General features: G+C 40.4%; 1 protein-coding gene across 6 annotated transcripts in view; it reads left to right on the forward strand.

Annotated features, from left to right (window-relative positions):
* TTLL3 (tubulin tyrosine ligase like 3) overlaps window positions 1-12,582 on the forward strand; it is a 179,989-nt gene continuing 167,407 nt past the window's right edge. For 2 of the 6 annotated variants that reach the window (XM_029601150.1, XM_029601147.1), the window contains exons 1-4: window positions 1-218; window positions 4,811-4,909; window positions 5,236-5,320; window positions 6,864-6,980. In XM_029601150.1, coding sequence (XP_029457010.1) covers window positions 4,877-4,909; window positions 5,236-5,320; window positions 6,864-6,980 — 235 coding nt within the window. In that variant the 5' untranslated portion in view covers window positions 1-218; window positions 4,811-4,876. Of the gene's footprint in view, window positions 219-1,877; window positions 1,956-4,810; window positions 4,910-5,235; window positions 5,321-6,863; window positions 6,981-12,582 lie in introns of those variants that run through there. The other 4 variants (XM_029601149.1, XM_029601148.1, XM_029601151.1 and 1 more) reach the window with 4 other exon arrangements.

Here is a 12,582-nt window from a genome sequence, read left to right on the forward strand (position 1 = left end):
GCAGGGGGCATGGGGCGGAGGAGGGGGCAGTCGGTTGGTTCTCAGGTCTGAGGGGAAGCGAGATTCGTGCGACCTGAGAGGGCGAAGCTCGGCATGGAGCTTGTCAGACGTGCCTAGGGAACAGTATAAACGAGTATCTCCTGCAAATCCGTCTCCGTGTCCTGCTGCCCTTTCTCTGCTCGCTGCTCTCCTTGTACCTCTGCTTAAGATGTACTTTGGTAAGGATCACGTGAGGGTGTGTATGTATATGCGTTTGCAGATCATTTTCCTGTACGGAAAGCAAGGTGTGGCATGTACTGCAGATGAGAAATTCCTCGTTATCACCATTTAGCAGGGGCATCTAACAAACCACCTTGCCTATTAAAGCCAAAGGACTCAGTGAGATATTCGGTAGTAAGAAATCCCCCAAATAAGACGATGTGTCTGTACATTTGTTTTTATTAGGATTTAATACCTGACTTTTCGAATAAGAAATACACCCAAGGGTGGGTACAGCAGTTTAAAAAAACAGTATAAACAATGAATGTAGCTGCATAACATCTAATATCTAATATCTAATATCCAGGATGGTCTACAATAAGTTATAGCAGCATAGCAAGGTCTAAATCTAGAATAGGTAGACAATAAAGATCTGATCCTGAATAAATAAACAACAGCTTTACCGAATAAAAAAGGTAATATAGATGGATGACTCACGTTATACAAATTAAAATAAAAAATTGAAGTTATGAAATGCTTACATTACGACTTGTGAATATTTATTTAGAGATGAGTCAGAATATGTACAAAAAAGAGAGCACTCAGGATTTTAGTATATTTAGATAGATGTCAGTGTAGCTGTGTTTTGGCATATATGTGCACACAATTCTAAATGGACATGTGCGTGCACATGCCTCATCTCCCGCCTAAGTGGGGGAATTTTATAAGGGATGCGCGCCGACACCATAGCTAGTTTTCTCAGTTCAACCAGTTTAGGGATAGGACGTCCAAACCGCCCTAATTTATTAGCCTCCCTTTCGCCCTGTTAGCCCCCAACTCTTAAAGAACCCCTCTGACTAGCCTAGATGTTTTTGATTTTTTACTTACACACAGCAGTAAAGTTATGTGGCAGGGGACCCCAGCACGTGCCTGGGCGCATATGTGCATACATATTTATGTGCACATCTCTTGGCCTTCTTTGACACACCTGTGCCCTGCCCAGACCACGCCCCATTTATAAAACTTTTGACGTCCACTAGGTGTGCACTGTCCCAACTTGTGTGCATATCTCCCTGCTTTAGCGGGTGTAGGGTTTTTAACATTTACCTAATAGAAGGCATTTAAAGAATTTCTCTGTATGAGGAATATATATATAAATATAACTTAAAGTGGCTTTGTGTTTTTATTCTATAAATAATAAATGACTGATGTTGGCCCCTTCATGATAGTCATTCCTCTCTCCTCATGAATTATAAAGTCATAGGTATCTTTTTGAAACAGTGTATTCAATATATAACAAAATGGTACATAATGGTTATCTGCTAAATAAAAGATGTGTTCTAATTGACCTTGAGTGAACAAAGATAATTCTCTACAACTCCTGGATGACAGAAACAAGCGCTTGTTGTGGAAACTCCTTCCCTAGCAAATGAATATTGAAAATAAATCTTTTAATGGGAAACTATTATGCATTTCCTTCATGGCACAAATGAATGGCAATTTTGATTAAAAAGGTGTTAACTCAAGAACTAGTGTGACAGAACTGGGCTATGTAGGATTGGCTGCAACTGTCTGAGTGCATTTGTGAGGTCATAAACCACTGTGATGTCATTAATCACATCTGATTGGCCAGTGACGGTCTGTTCCATTACCAATCTAAAATCAAATCCATTTACGTAATACATTTTGGAAGTTTATTGAATGGTTTACTCAAAGCATTTTCTGTGCTGGTTACTAGACTCATGATATACAGTTTGGTAAATATAAATACATTTTTGCATGTTCAATATATGTGTATATATTCTCTAGGTGTAAATTCCTGATCATTTATTTTATTTATTTTATTTATTTTTAATTTTTATAGACCGAAGTTCTTGTAGGAACTACAAATCAATCCGGTTTACATACAACTTTTAGATGCCCAAAAAGAGTAGTGGGTTTTACATAGAACAGTTGAACAATAAAACAGGTAACAATAGAACAATAACAATAATGATGGAACAAATAGAATAGATAACCAATTAAACATAGTAATATAGTAATAAATATTATATAGAAAATAAATATAAAAGAGATAGAGTAAATGGAGTGTGAGTACAGTATAAATACAAAAGATGAAAGAGCTCCAAAATTAAGGTACAGTTGAAAAAATTGTAATAGGAAAAACAGTGAGATAACCCATGATTTGGGTTAAAAGACTTGATTAGGTAGCATTAGATGTCTGGGAAGGCTTGACGGAAAAGCCATGTTTTTAGCTTTTTTTTGAACTCCTGATGACTTGGTTCTAGTCTTAGATCTGGGGGGAGCGCATTCCATTGGTGGGGGCCTCCTGAAGATAGTGCTCTTTTGCTCAGTGATGATTTTACCTGTGGGGCTTGCAATGTGCCTTTGTAAGCGCTTCTAATTGGTCTGGATGAAGTATGAGGTTGGAGTTGGGTGCTTAACATGATCGGAGCAAGATTGTATGTTGCTTTGTGAATAATTGTGAGCACTTTATAGAGGATCCTGTGGTTAATAGGAAGCCAATGTAGGTTACGAAGGATTGGAGTGATGTGATCTCTTTTATTAGAGTTTGTAAGTATTCTGACAGCGGCGTTTTGAACCATTTGTAAGGGTTTGATGGTATTTGAGGGTAGACCGAGAAGGAGGGAGTTGCAATAATCGAGCTTAGATAGTATGATGGATTGAAGTACTAGCCGGAAGTCAGAGAAGTGAAGGAGGGGTTTTAGCTTTCTGAGGACTTGCAGTTTGTAAAAGCAGTCCTTTGCGGTATTGTTTACAAACTTTTTTAGGTTTAGATTGTTGTCTAGCCAGGCTCCAAGATCCCTGACGTCTGGTGAGAACTTGCTAATTGAGTTTGGTTGAGAGGAGCTTGAAGAGATGGTGAGGGGATCTTGGGAGATAATGAGCATTTCAGTTTTGTTGGCATTCAATACTAAATTGAGGCTTGAGAGTAAGTCTTTAATTGGCTGTAGACAGTCATTCCAGTAGCTGATCGTTTTTTGAAGGGATTCTGAAATCGGGATAAGGATTTGGATGTCATCTGCCTAGAGGTAATGGATAAGCTTGAGGTTTGAGAGCAGGTGGCATAGAGGGAGGAGATAGATATTGAAGAGGGTGGGTGAGAGTGAAGATCCTTGAGGGACTCCTTGATCTGAAAGAACTGGAAGCGATTCCTTGTTGTTTATCCTGACTTTATAGAATCTGTTGCTTAGGAAGGACTGAAACCAGCTGAGAGCTGAGCCTTTGATACCTATGTTGGCTAGTTGGTCTATAAGTATGGTGTGTTTTACCGTATCAAAGGCAGCGGATAGATCTAGAAGAATAAGGAGGTAGGATTGGTTTTTCTCTAGGTTGACGAGGATTGTGTCCGTAAGTGATAGTAAGAGAGAGATATCTGGGTAGTTTTGCCTACACTAGTACAGCCCACACCACAGAACTCACATTGCTAAAGTCACTAAGGACACTGACAAGACTGAGCTGTAAAGAACTGGTAGAATTCCATTTAATTCTGATGGTATTGTTTTCAGGAAGATTGTAATGCTGCAGTGTGTGCTGTTGGACAGACCAATTCTTTTGATTGCTTTTTTTTCTTTCATCTTCTTTCATTCCCCCCCCCCCCCAACAGCATCTACAGCAATAAGCTAGTGTCTGATAAAACCTTAGCCATTTTGTTTTATTGGTCGGACTGCAATATTCCCCTTTGAAGCATGAAATCCATGGGATGCAGAATCACATGTTCCCTGTGCCCTCTTTTGACCCACTGCGGCGTGCGCTGATAAAAACAGTTGAAGTGCTAGCTGGTAGTCACAAGGAACTGTAGTAGGGAAATTCATGCCACAGGTTTGAGAAGAGGGGGATATGCTTCAGAGAGTGGCTTTTTTAGAGATGGGTCAGTGGTTGAGGGAAGGGGGGTTGGTGTAAGGGTGTGAGTGATGTTTATTTTTTTTTTACTGTTCATAGTTGTTTTTATATATTTTTTTGTATTTTGTATTTCTTTTTTTTTTAACAGTTTGCTTCATGTATTGTATTAATGTTGATTAGGGCAATTACTATGTAATTGGGGAAGCAGTTTATAAAATTGACAAATAAATAAAATATTTATCTAGCAATACCGTGGGAGACCTCACCATCTGTCAGTGTGCAAGCAGAGAGCTGCAGTTTGTCATGGAGCTGTGGGTGCAAGGCATGTACATTACAGTGTACTGGCAAAATACTTTTCTGCATTATTCTGGGCATCTGTTATTCAGTCTGCACTGCAGACAAGCAAAATGTTCATCTTTATAGATAGATATATGCAGGTCAATCCTGCAATGTCTTTTCAAATCTGGTTTTACAGGATCAGTTCAGTTGAATGCAGGTGGTACATAAATAAACATAATGGCAAGTTTATTCCATCCTAATGCTGTCATTAGTTTGTCCTTCTGTGTTCATCTTTTTCCATCTTTCCATCTTTTCTCTGTCTCACCTCTCAATTTGTACTGATGCTTTTCATCTGTATTTATTTATTTTAAATATTTATAGGCTGCATAATCCAAAGTCTGCTAATCTTATATTCTTTCTCCCCTTTTGTTTTCTCACGTGCATATTTCTCTCTCTCCTACATCTGTAGGCAGAACATTAGCCATGAGTGACAGACCTATTCATTGCAAGCTACTATAAGCCAAATAATATTAAAATGAGCTGGCCAGCTGTCACCATGGTTACCAAGGTAAAAGTTCACCCTTGTGTAGAAGCGGGTTTGAAGGTGTGCACCATTGATTGCAGGATCCAGTTCACCAAGCCTTTGTAATTGTTAGGGTTCAGATGGGGGTTTTACAGTGAAATAATAGTTCATACAGATCTAATTGGCCTCCTTGCTCTGATATCATTTGTTGCTCATATTCCTTGATGGTGGTTTGGAAGGAGGGAGGCATTTCATCGCCAGTTTAACCTTCAGCAATGGATGAGAGGGCCCCATGTCAGCAGATCCTCATTTTTATGAATAATTCAGGCTACTGGTTATGCAGGTTATTTTTAATTATCTTTATTTTGTAGCCTATTCCAGAAGCACAAATTGAAGACAAGAGAATTCCTAATGGAAAGACTGACACCAAAGACAAAATAAGTGCTGAAGACCAAGGTGAGATTGCATGCCTTTGGAGATATTCAGAACATTGCTGATGCTTGCAGTTTGGTGCTGATACATTCACTTCTCTGTGCACATTTTTTAAAATTCAGATCTGTGCAGCTGAGCTGGTTACAGATGCACAGTAAGTTTCAGCTTCCTTGGGATTGTCATAAGACAATCAGAGAAGGACTATGTTATTGAATCTCTGATATTATTATTATTATTTGAATCCTAACCAGTTATGCAATTACTGATGCTGTCGGTGGAAAGTAGAGGAACAAATAAAATTCTCATGGTTTTACTCCTTGGGGAATTCTGTGCAAAAAAATTTAAAATTCTGTGCACAAAAACTTAAAATTCTGAAAAATTCTGCAAACTTTATATTGGTCAAAATACATGACAGTCTTTAAGTAATTACATTTTAAATTAATACAGAAAAAAGTTATTACTTAGAGATGTAGAATTTTAAATATTTTGAGCAGAATTTCCCTGGAAATTCACTGTAAGAGTATCCCTTCCTCTCGCTCTCCCTACTCCCCTGGCCACTTTGCCATCTCAGGCCCCAACTCCTCCACCTACCAGTATCTCTCCCCTCCAACTCTAGGTTCAACCCCTTCCACTCTATCTCCACTCCCAGAGTTTGACCCCTTTCTCAGTACTGCCCCTCACAGGCTCCCTCTGTCCCTCCCGCTCTCACACACATGCTCCCTCTCTCTAGTACAAATACACACACCCTCATACAGCCTCCCTCACTCTCTCGCACACACACACATCCCCTCATATAGGGTCCCTCTCTCTTGCATACACACCCACACAAGCTTCCTTTCTCTCTCACACATACATCCTCACACAGGCTACCTATGTCTCTCTCTCATGCACCCCTTCACACAGGCTCTGTCTCACACATACACAATTCCTTCACACAGGCTAGCACCCTCACATACACACGATCCCTTTTTCATACGTGCTCCTAACCTCTCACACGCATATACACTCCTTCACAATCTTTTCATATAGGCTCCTTCTCTCTGAAACCCACACTCAAGCATCCCCCAGCCCCCCTCTCTTACCTCCCATGCTCTCTCTCACACCTTCCTGTTCACCCCCTTGCTCTTTTACCCTCCCCTCCCCCCTCTCAGCCCCTTCCCTCTCTCACCCCCTCTCCCTGCTCTCTCACCCTTCCTTCTCCTCTCTCACACCCCTCTCCTCTCTCACACACACACATTCACTCTCACTGGGGCCTTCATCTTCACTGCAAGCGGACCATATTCCATTCACAGCACATGAGGGCCTTCATTGTCACTGCGAATGGCGCACTGGGGCCTTCATTGTCGCCACGAGCGGAGCGCATCCCACGGCATACGGGGGAGCCTTCATCTTCACCGCGAACAGTGCACCGGGGCTTCATCTTCACGTGCTCCGTTCGTGGCATGCCTGGGTCTCCTCTGCCATTTTCTGCGCAGAAAATGGCAATTCTGCGCAAATTCTGCGCTCTGCAGTAGTGCAGAATTCCCCCAGGATTATGGTTTGTAAAGCTTTGTTCTTTTTAACTCAGCAGGTCAGGGTGAAAAGACTGATGAAAACAAGGGAACTCAATCCGAAAACCCACTTCAGAGCAACTTACCACATAAAATGCATTCTGGGCCTGGAGCGGAAAAACACAAACAGGAGGGTATGGCATAACTGCAGAGATAGCTTGATTTTAAGGATTTATAGCATCACATTATACACAACTTGAAGATCTCAAGGTGCTATACATCATATGACAATAAATCATACCTATCAAACCAAATAAAAAGATAATCTGAATCTGATATCATATTTAAGCAATGCCATAAGTTAGGAAGAAAAATGTCTGTAACCTTAACCCAAGGTGAACAGAGTAGGACTGAGTTGTAATGTAATTGGGAGACTGTATGAGAGATGATCCTACCACAGAAAGAATTCTGTCTGCTGTCCAAGCCAGTGAGACTCACCAGGTTCAAGATTTAAATAGCCCATAGGCCGAGTGCCATGGTGGCATCCTTTTGAAGCTGTGCCAGCAGAAGCAGGCTCCTCTTTGGTCTGGGTATTATTTGGTGCCCTAGGCAGATGCCTATGTTGCCCATGCCTAAATCTGGGCCTGAGGATAACAAGGGGAAGTGGAGGTCTTTAGCATGATAGGATATGTGAGTCAGGCTGCAAGTCTGCAAACCCTAAAGAGAATGAGGAGGCACCAAAAGCAACCCCACCTAGAGCTCCATTTCCGCTAGACACTGCACTGTGTGCGATACTAGCCTCTATTACAGAAAAGTAGGGATTTCTAAAGGCTTTATGTATTAGGAAAAGGACCTTTACATGCACATGCCAACTGGCTAGCAGCCCGTACGGTTTGCACAAGGACATGCGGGCACATCTATAGAGAAAGACATGGACACAGATCTCATCTGTCCCAAGGCAGACAGACTCTGAGAATTGGGTAGAATTTCATTAGATATGCATATAAATGTGAAACTAGCATAAATACTTCACATAAATAAACTGTACAGTTCAAAATGTGCAAGCAGCTAATCACAAAGACGCAGCTTGAACGCATCTGCCTCAGAATGAGAGGAGAACAGAAGGAAAACAGATTGTCACAGACACATCCTTCTACAGACATGAAGATGGGGCAAATGCATGCAGACAGATTTCTCTGAACAAGTCTACAGATACAGATTTTCTAATTCTTGCACTGTAGGGGACAGACTTCTCTTTTGTTTCCCTTTTACTACTGTATTACAGAGCATATGGATAAACATGGTTTAATGTGGAAGAGCCATCATGGATTTAGCAAAATGAGGTCATCTTTGAAGATGTTGGATTCAGAAGACAACCAAGGGTCCCAACTTTCATGGTCTGGGAAATTGAAATGTAGACATAAGGGAAAAAGCACAGGACTGCTTCTACAGCCAAGTCCTAAAGGGAAAGAAGAAAGCATGCACAGGTGTAACTTGCTGGTGCAGCGGTTACTGCCCGAAACCAATAAGCCTGGATACTTTTGATGCAACTCCAACATTTGCTCTCTGCTTCAACAGCAGGGGGAAGGAAAATGGATTTAGACAGCAACCGACGAGGGCCCCGACATTTACAGTTTGGGAAATCGATAAGCGTGGGAGTAACCTGAACAGAGCAGCAGTTACTACCTTTAACAAAAGACATGGATTTCTACCCTTAACAAATAAGCCTTGATGCTTTTGAGGCAACTGCAACATCGCTCTCTGCTTCAAACGAGGGGAGTGGGGGTGGAAGGAAAAAGAAATTTGGATTCAGGGACCACCAGCATGAGCCATGAGCCATGACTTTTTTACAGTCTGGAGTACTGATGCACAGACGTTAAGGACAAAAACACAGGACTGCTTCTACGGCCAAGTCCATAAGCACAGCACGTCAGGTAGCACTGACTGATACATGAGGATAACCTGCATGGCAGATACTTCCATGGGAAACTTGCTGGGCAGACTGGATGACCATTGGTCCTTTTCTGCCGTCATTTCTATGTTTCTGTATTTCTATGTGTTAATAAACAAGAGGACGGATAAGGGTGAGCTAGTCGATACAGTGTACCTGAATTTTCATAAGGCATGTGGCAAAGTCTCTCATGAGAGATTCCTCAGGAAGTTAAAAAGTAATTGGATAGGAGGTGATATGTTACTGTGTGTTGGTAACTTGTTAAAGGATAAACCAAAGAGTCAGTTTTGTAAATGAGAAGAGGTAAATGCGTACATAAGAACTGCCATGCTGAATCAGACCAAGAGGTCCATCAGGCCCTTCATCCTGTCTCCAACAGCGGACAATCCAAGTCACAAGTACCTGACAGATCCCATAAAATAGATCTAATTCCTTTTAAACATTCCTAGGGATAGTAATAGCTTTCTTTAGTCTATCTGGCTAATAATGTGTTACGGCCTTTTCCTCCAGGAACTTGCTCAAACCTCTTTTAAATCCCACTATGTTAGTTGCCTTGATCATGTCCTCTGGCAGCAGATTCCACAGCTTGATAGTGCACTGAGTGGAAAAAGTACTTTTTTATTATCTGTTTTGAATCTGCTGGTTGTTAGTTTCATGGAGTGTCGCCTAGTTTTAGTATTATTTAAAAGGGTAAATAACTGTCCTTCATTTACCACTTCCACCCCACTCATGATTTTATAAATTTCTGTCATGTCCACTTTCAGCCGTCTCTTTTCCAATCTGAAGAGCCCTAGCCTGCATAGCCCCTCATCACAGGAGAAATGTTCCATCCCCTTTAAAGTTTTTGTCATTGTCCTCTGCACTTTTTCTCGTTCCGCTATGTTTTTCTTGAGATGGGGTGACCAAAACTGTAAACAGTATTCATGGTGCAGTGCCTTTGTACCATAGCTTGGTACAAAGGCAATATGATATTTTCTGTTTTATTCTCCGTTCCTTGTTAGATCATTCCTAACATTCTATTTGCTTTTTTGACCACTGCCATGCACTGAGCCAAGGATGTCAACATATTGTGTACAAGGATTCTAAGGTTCTTTTCCTGGCTAGTGACTTCCCATACAGAACCTACCATCATGTACCTGTAGTTGGGATTATTTTCCCCTATGTGCATCACTTTGAACTTTTCCACATTAAATTTCACTTGCCATTCAGTTGCCCTGTCTCCTAGTTTCACAAGGTTCTTCTGCAGTTCCTTGTAGTCTGCTGCTGTTTTAACAACTTTGAATAATTTTGTATCATCTGCAAATTTGATCACTTATCATTCCCTTTCCCAGATCAGTTCTGAATATGTTAAATAGTACAGGTCCCAATCCCAATCCCTATGGTACTCCACTAATGAACTTTCTCCATTTTATAAATTTACCATTTAGTCCTACCCTCTGTTTCTGGCCTTTTAATCAGTTACCAGTCCACAACAGAACATTGCCTCCTATCCCATGACTTTGTAATTTTCTGAGGAATCTTTCATGGGGGACTTTGTCAAATGCCTTTTAAAATTCAAAAACACTATATCAACTGGCTCACCTTTACCTACATGTTTATTTAAAAAATTCTAAATGATGAGTAAGACAAAACTTCTTGCTAAAACTGTTGATTGTTCCCCATTAAGCCATGACTGTTTGGCCAATGATTTTTTATTTTTTTTTTTAAGACTAACTTCTACCATTTTGCCTGGCACTGATGTCAGGCTGACCGGTCTATAGTTTCCTGGATCACCCCTAGAGCCCTTTTTAAAAATTGGTGTCATATTGGCCACCTTCCAGTCTTCAGGAATCGTAGCTGTTTTAAAAGACAGGTTACAGATTACTAGTAACAAGTTAGCAATTTCATGTTTGAGTTCTTTTAGAACTCTTCGGTGGATGCCATCTGGTCTCGGTGATTTGTTACTCTTTAGTTTGTCTATTCTCCTGGTCTATTACATCTTCCAATGTCATAGATATCTCTTTTAGTTGCCCAGAACCTCTATGATTTAGAGAATGTTTCAGGTGTGGGTTTATTCCCAACATCCTCCTTCATAAAGACTGAAGCATTCCATTTTTTTGCTTTTTCCTTGCCCTCCCTGAGCACCCTTTTTGTCCCTTGGTTATCTAGCAGCCCAACTGACTCCCTCACAGACGTTTTCCTTTGAATGTACTTGAAAAAGATTTTATTATTAGTTTTTATTTCACTTGCAAGCTTTTTCTCAAGAGTCTCTCTTGGCTTGCCTAACTACTGTTTTACATTTAACTGTGCTCTTGCCTATTTTAATCATTTGGGTCTACTTTCCATTTTTTGAACCATGCCCTTTTAGCTTTAACTACTTCCTTTGACCTTTTTTAATGCATGGAATACTTTTTATCTAGGATTCCAAAATGGTATTTTTAAACAATGGTCAAAGGAGAGGTGTGTCGCACAATAAATTTCTGATTTGCCACAACTTCAGTCAAGTAGCAAACATCTTCAAAATATTTTTAATAAAGACTTCAGAAGCAGTCCACAATCTGATGTAAAGGCAGCAAGCATGTAAACATATAGATCAAGCTCAATGACTACAATTAGTATTGCATAATAGGTCCCCACACTACCTGCTCCCACAATATCTCCACTACCTGCTCGGTTGTTGAACAATGTTTAAACAATGTCCATACTTCTCACAAACTTTTAACCCTTGCAGATACTCCTTTTAGGTTGTTTTTTTTAACTAATTTCCTCATTCTATCATAATGCCCACTTTTAAAGTTATATCTACCATAGTAGTTTTACTTAAAGTTTGATTATGTCAAATTTTATTACATTATGATAGTAAGTTCCCCTGAGACCTGTGCTGGGACCAGAATTGTTTAACTTATTCATTTATGAGATAAAGGGCATGGAACAGCTCCCCTATAAGGAAAGGCTAAAGAAGTTAGGGCTGTTCAGCTTGGAGAAGAGACGGTTGAGGGGAGATATGATAGAGGTCTACAAAATCATGAAAGGACTTGAATGGGTAAATGTGAAATGGATATTTACTCTTTCACATAAATCAAGGACTAAGAGGGCACTCCATGGAATTAGCAAGTAGCACATTTAAAAGAAATTGGAGAAAATTATTTTTCACTCAACACACAATTAAGCTCTAGAATTAGTTGACAGGGGATGTGGTTAAGGCAGTTAGTGTAGCTGGGTTTAAAAAAGATTTGGATAAGTTCCTGGAGGAGAAGTCCATAAATTGCTATTAATCAACAGGGAATAGCCACTGCTTGTTGATAGCATTAGTAGCATAGGATCTATTTAATGTTTCGGTCACTTGCCATGTACTTGTGGCTTGGATTGGCCATTGCTGGAGATAGAATACTGGGCTTGATGGACCCTTGGTCTGACCCAGTATGCAATGAGTGATGTGATCAAATATGTGAATAACACAAAATTATTCAAAATAATTAAAATACAAGTTAAACTTAAGAATTGCAGGATGTCCTTGTGAGACTGGACATCTAAATGGCAAATATAATTTAATAGTTGCATTTGCAGCTCACTGCAGGCACCCCTGAGATGTGTTACTCACCCCCAATGCTTCTTCGTCGCGCAGCAGGACGCCGTTGCGACTGCTGCGTCCTCATGTTTAAAATCATGTTTAAAATCATGAGAGGTCTAGAACGGGTAGATGTGAATCGGTTATTTACTCTTTCAGATAGTAGAAGGACTAGGGGACACTCCATGAAGTTAGCATGGGGCACATTTAAAACTAATCGGAGAAAGTTCTTTTTTACTCAACGCACAATTAAACTCTGGAATTTGTTGCCAGAGAATGTGGTTCGTGCAGTTAGTAT

Source organism: Rhinatrema bivittatum, chromosome 4 (genome assembly GCF_901001135.1).
Source record: "Rhinatrema bivittatum chromosome 4, aRhiBiv1.1, whole genome shotgun sequence".
NCBI lineage: Eukaryota > Metazoa > Chordata > Amphibia > Gymnophiona > Rhinatrematidae > Rhinatrema > Rhinatrema bivittatum.